General features: G+C 41.1%; 1 protein-coding gene across 1 annotated transcript in view; it reads left to right on the top strand.

Annotated features, from left to right (window-relative positions):
* The first annotated feature begins 1,096 nt into the window (after positions 1 to 1,096).
* Positions 1,097 to 6,000, top strand: part of MED30 (mediator complex subunit 30) — a 49,035-nt gene continuing 44,131 nt past the window's right edge. The window contains exon 1 of the mRNA XM_033935269.1: positions 1,097 to 1,409. Coding sequence (XP_033791160.1) covers positions 1,221 to 1,409 — 189 coding nt within the window. The 5' untranslated portion in view covers positions 1,097 to 1,220. The remainder of the gene's footprint in view (positions 1,410 to 6,000) is intronic.

The following is a 6,000-nucleotide window of genomic DNA, read 5'->3' as shown; positions in this document are numbered from 1 at the left end:
GGTTGTCAGGAATGGCTCTGCAGCTTCGGGGGCAGGAGGAAGAGAGAGGGCGTTGTCAGGAGTGGCTCTTCAGCTTCAGGGGCCAGAGGGAGGAAGGGAGTAGGGTTGTCAGGACCAGCTGCCTGCTGCTTCAAGGTTGAAAGGAGGGAGATTTGTGGCTGTAACGGGGGCCGGACTCGCGCTGAGGAAGGGCAGACCTTGGGGGGGGGAAGAGACCTAAAATTTGGGGAGACATGGATATTGGTCCTGCAGGGTGAAAGGCAGGGGAGATGGATGGATGCTAGACCTATAAGTTGGGAGAGAAGGGGGTAAAGTGACCTAGAAAGAAGGGAAGAACAGATGCTGGACCTACAAGTGGGGGTGGAGGGATTAAAGAGTGAGGTGGTTAAAGCTACAGCTACACCCTGAGGCTGTGGGTTCAGGCCCACACTGCTCCTTGTGACCATGTGCAAGTCACTTACCCCCTTTTTTATGAACGTATAGCGCAGGCTTTAGCGCCAGCAGAAGTAACTGCTCCAACACTCATAGAATTCATATGAGCGTTGAAGGTACCGCTGCTGCCGGTGCTAAAACCCATGCTATGCATTCGTAAAAGAGGGGGTTAATCCCCCCCCCCCCATTGGCCCAGGCTTATTAGATTGTAAGCCTACCAGGACAGACAGGGAAAAAATGCTTGAGTACCTGAATAAATTCATGTAAACTGTTCTGAGTTCCCTGGGTAGAACGGTATAGAAAATTGAATAAAATAAATAAATAGCTCTGAAGCAACCAGAAACTACAATTATACGGAATCCACCAATCCCTATGGGTGACGGATAACTGAGAGTTTCTTGTACCCCTATTTTAATATGCACACCGCTTTGATTGCAATCACAGAAAGGTATATCACATCCCATCGCCTTTTACTCTTTCTTTTCCATTCTCTACATCTCAGGTATCCCAGGATTTGGAAAAGAATTCCATCAGAGGAGGCGGTTGCCCTGGTTGTCCAGCGACACCCAACTTCCGTCCTTGCTATCCCCGATACTGCATTACTGCTGCCACCTAACACGCATAAATTCCACTTAAGAACCAATTAGAAATAGCTTGCTCATACGTCATCACACCTCTGCTAAACCGCCAGCCGCGTCGAGCGACAAGACGTGATGACGTCCCGGTAGTTCGCATGCGCGATCGCCGATTTTCGGTGTAGTTTTCCGCTCGAGGGAGAACTACCCGTCATGTCCACGCCGCCTCTGGCGGGTGCTGGTATGTCTGCTGCTGCTGCCGCCGCCTGCTCGGGAGGGCAGGCTGCTGCTGCGGCGGCGCGCGAAGTGAACACGGCGTCCCTGTGTCGCATCGGGCAAGAGACGGTGCAGGATATCGTCTTCCGCACCATGGAGATCTTCCAGCTGCTGCGGAACATGCAGGTGAGGCGAGGATGGACGGGGGACGGGAGGCCGGCAGAAGTGGGAGCAGTAGCATTTGTCAATTTGGAGACTCGGTTCCAAAATGATGACATCACGCTAGAATCTTCTAACTGGAATTTGAGACGGGGGGGCGGGGACCCAAAAGTTTGTTTTTGTAAGGGTTTTTTTTTTAGCTGCTCTTTATCTGTACCCTTCTCCTCCACTGCCAGTTCCAGACTTTGTTCTTTTCATCGAGCTATCCCGTATGCCTGCAATAAACTAGATGAGTTCATCCCTTGTTTAAAAGTAGACTGAAAACCCCGCCTTTTTGATATAACCCTACTCCTCTCTTCCCACTGCTCACCACCCTGTCTTGGTGTTTTTTTTTTTTTTTAGATAGGAAGCTCTTTCAAGCAGGGACTGGCTCCTTCATGACTCTGTACAGCGCTGTGTAAATCTGGTAGTGCTCTAGAAATAATAGTAGTAGTAGTGTTTGTCATTATACAGTGTAGAATGGGGTAAGAATTGTTTCCTTTGCTCAGAATGTGATTTGAGTTGACTCTGCTTTATATGTTCGCTATTTTGAGTTATTTTATGTTTTAAAACTATGACATTTAAGACGTATGGAGACAGACTTAAAGATCTGTATACTTTGGAGGAAAGGCGGGAGAGGGGAAATATGATAGAGACGTTTAAATACCTACGTAATGTAAATGCGCATGAGTCGAGTCTCTTTCATTTGAAAGGAAACTGCATTGAGAGGGCAAAGGATGAAGTTTAGAGATATAGGCTCCGGAATAATCTAAGGAAATTTTTTTACAGAAAGGTGGTAGATGCATGGAACAATCTCCTGGAGACAGAGACTGTGTCTGATTTCAAGAAAGCCTGGGATTGGCACTTGGGATCTTTCAGAGAGAGGAAGAGATAATGGTTACTGCGGATGGGCAGATTAGATGGGCCATTTGGCCTTTATCTGCCATCATGTTTCTATGAGAGTACTAAGGCACTGAGTAGTTGGGCAAAGTCAGATTCTGAAAAGTAGTTCCTTATTTTTGGGAGTTGTATCAGATAGTAAAATGAGGAAGATACCACCTGAGAGATATGGTCGGAAAGCGAAAGGTTGCAATTGGAGTATTCCTAAGTTGAGTGCTTGGTCTTTCGCAGTTATAGTAGTCAAGTCCCAGCACAGCAAGGGACGGGTATAGTTGCAGCGTTCTTTGCAGATCCAAAGGAGTTCCGTCTTGGAGGCGTTCAGTTGTAATTTGTTTTCAGTGTGATGGCGACATCGGACCGGTGTGGGAGGAAAGACACGCTGGGCTGTGAGAAGGGGACGTTTGGGAACACAGCCACAGGCCACATAAAATGGCCAGGTGGGCTGTATTCGTCCCACGGGCCTTGTGTTTGACACACATGGTCTAGAGGGTCATTAAATGGCTCATAATGTTGGAGCCATGGTTGCCCACTTTGTCTCTGTTGAAGAGATTTGCAACTCATACTCTTTCAGTCTCCGGATTCACATCTCACTACTTCTTTGAGTAGTATACTTGACGCATTAGCTGGTAAAGTCAAACAGAATTTGTTTGGAGTCTCCTAGGCCCATTTTTTTTCTGTTACAGGCAGCATCTCCACTTTAGGACAGTTTTGCTGTTAGTGTTTGTTTCTTTGCATGCCATTGCATTGATCTTTGTTATTTTTGGTGTGCCTGGTAGCTAGGGATTTCCACTTGTGAGAATCCTATGTCCTGCATGTTCTCTAGTTAATGTACCTTTAGCAGGTATCCTCCAAGGAAGAAAGGATAAGTATTCTAGCATACCTTCCTTCTTTCCCTCAAGAAGGCACTGAAGCGTTCTAATCTTTAGAGACTCCTTAAATCTGCTGTAGTGATCAGGACAGTGTCGTACCATGTGGTGTGTCTCAATAGTTGAGAGTGCATCAGTTTCTTAAATGGAACAGGGTTTCAGTGGCTTTCTCCAGGAAACCTATGCTTTAAAAGCAGTAAGACAAGTTTTATCCTTTTTATTCTGAAGTAGAGAAGTATGTATGCATGTGAATTGCACAAATCTCTACTGCTCAAGCAAAGATTTAATCCCGATGGCAAGTTTAAAATACAAGAGTGAACATAAGAATAGCCTTACTAAGGCGCGCTTGCCGATTTAGCGCACACTAAATGTTAACGCATCCATAGAATATAATGGGCGCATTAGCATTTAACGCACGCTAAATCGGCTAGCGCACCTTAGCAAAAGACCCCCTTAGTTTTATTCTTAGTTTTGTTTTTATTGTTTATTTAATTTTTCAAATCAAAGAACAAAATACTTTGACAAAGGAAATAAAATAAGATAATAAAGAAATACAAAAACCCCAAAAGAAAACTGGTGAGACAGGGAAAAACTATCCCACTCTCATCTACTAATACCATGAACATAGCCCACAACTGGGGAGAAAAACCATAATCAAGAGAAGTTGAAATTAAGAATAATTATTGCAAGATATACAGAGATCTTTTGGATTAATTAATTAATAGCCTGGATTGTTGGTGTGCTGGATGATTCTGGAGTTCTTATAACTGCCTTCCAGGAAATATTGCAATTGATCCGCCTTAGTTTTATTCTAATTAATGAATGTAGTCCTAATGTGACAATTTATTTTTCAAACCATCAAAGAGTTTAGACATGGCCTGATGGTGTCTTGGTATGTCATCTTCTGTTTAATATTTGTAATATAATTAAAATCATAATTTTGGAGATAGGGAGGCAACATTGTCTCTACACATTTTGCACGTTACTCAGTGAAGTTTGAGTCCTGTAGTTCAACTGGGCTATGCTTTATTTCCTTGATATATAGGTACATATATATCAAATTTTGTCATATACGCTTGTGTCTTTGCATAGAAAAGTCACACATTTTTGTTACTGGCTTTCCAGTTTGTGGATTCTAGAGACCATGGAGACAAACTTACTGCTTTTTGGTAGAGATGATTATAGGAGATTTCAAGAGCAAACTATATTTCAGTTTGGTAAATTTGACTTGTTTTGCCTGTATATGTGGATCGGTTTTGTCACCTACCTTGAAATAGATCATTTGATCTAATGCATTTTTGCTTTCTTAATTGTTGAAATTTGATTTGACTTGGTATATTGATATTTCATATTGGGGGGATATTAATGATGGTATCTAGTTATGTCTATGTTATATGTGGAAATCACAGGGAAATAAGATTTTATGTATGTGATATGTAAACCACAAAGTTGTATGCGGTATATACATTTTTTAATAAATATTCTGGTTTAGATTACTTACTTATGCTTCTGTGGGAGGTACTCAATGGTACTAAACAAAAAAGACCATTACATATTTAAGTTACCTGAAGAGGTAGCATAAGGAGCAAGAAATGAAATTAATTGAGCAAATTGGAAAGCTTGAGAAATGTCACAAAAATAAGTTTTCCCTCTCATTCGAGAGCCCTTGATTTAGCTAGAGCTGAACTTGAGGTTTTTACTTGTAGCTTGAAAACCTCTCAGATTTAATAGGCAGAGACAGAAGCACAAAAATTAAACCCAGCTCATTCCTCACAAGGGTTATGAGATGCCACACACCACAATGTTTTATTAATGGAGTGAGAGCAGATAGTGCAACTCTTTAAAAAAAAATGCCTTCTGATATTAGGGCTCCTTTTACAAAGGCGCGCTAGCGGTTTTAGCGCGCTCCAGCCGCTACTGCCTCCTTTTAAGCAGGCGGTAATTTTTCGGCTAGCGCGCACTAATCTTCTGCGCGCGCAAAAAACGCTAGCGTACCTTAGTAAAAGGAGCCCTTAGTGTTTCTCAAGCATTTCCACTTTGTTTTCTGGGGGTACTGGCATTGAGACTGGTGTCTTTTTCTGAGGAAGTTAAAAATCTGCAGATTCCCAAAGAATGAATTGCTTTTGCTGAAATTTATAAGGTTATCTATTCTCATCCTTTCAGTAATTCATTTGATTTCAGATATCACTCTTGACCCTTCACTGTTAAAAGTTTAGTTATTTTAAAAATATCAAATGTGGTAAACGGTTGTTAAATTGACCTTAAAAAGGAATTTCAAATGGGCAAAGAAGAATTAGTGTCACTGGTAAATTGTAATATTAGCTTAAAATATTGTTTCTTTATGACAATATACCATGCATTTGATTGTAGATTGGAGCCAGATTACCAGTAGTTTCATAAAACAGAGGCTGACCAGTGCTAACATTAGGAAACTATTTTTTCCCCAATATAATTCATCCTATACAATTTAGAATCATTCCAAATTTGACATGCTAGACATAGGAAAGGCTTACGATTTAATCTTTTGGTCTTCTGCCTTTGATAACATAATCTAATTTATTAATTCCATATCTTGGATTAAATTAATATACGTACACAGGTTTTCCAGTCATGGTACATTTATTTATTTATTTTAAAATTTTCTATACTGTTTTATTCCAAAACGGTTTACAATAAAATTACATACATAAAATATTGAAACAAGTCAGAACAGATAAAAGCAAAAACGGAAAGATTCAATCCTTGCAATAGGTCAAATGCTCAAAGAAATGCATCAACAAATAATTGCATTTTCAGCAATTTCCTGAATGAAC

Source organism: Geotrypetes seraphini, chromosome 2, assembly GCF_902459505.1.
Source record: "Geotrypetes seraphini chromosome 2, aGeoSer1.1, whole genome shotgun sequence".
Classification (NCBI taxonomy): Eukaryota; Metazoa; Chordata; class Amphibia; order Gymnophiona; family Dermophiidae; genus Geotrypetes; species Geotrypetes seraphini.
This window is presented reverse-complemented; position numbering and strand designations above follow the sequence as displayed.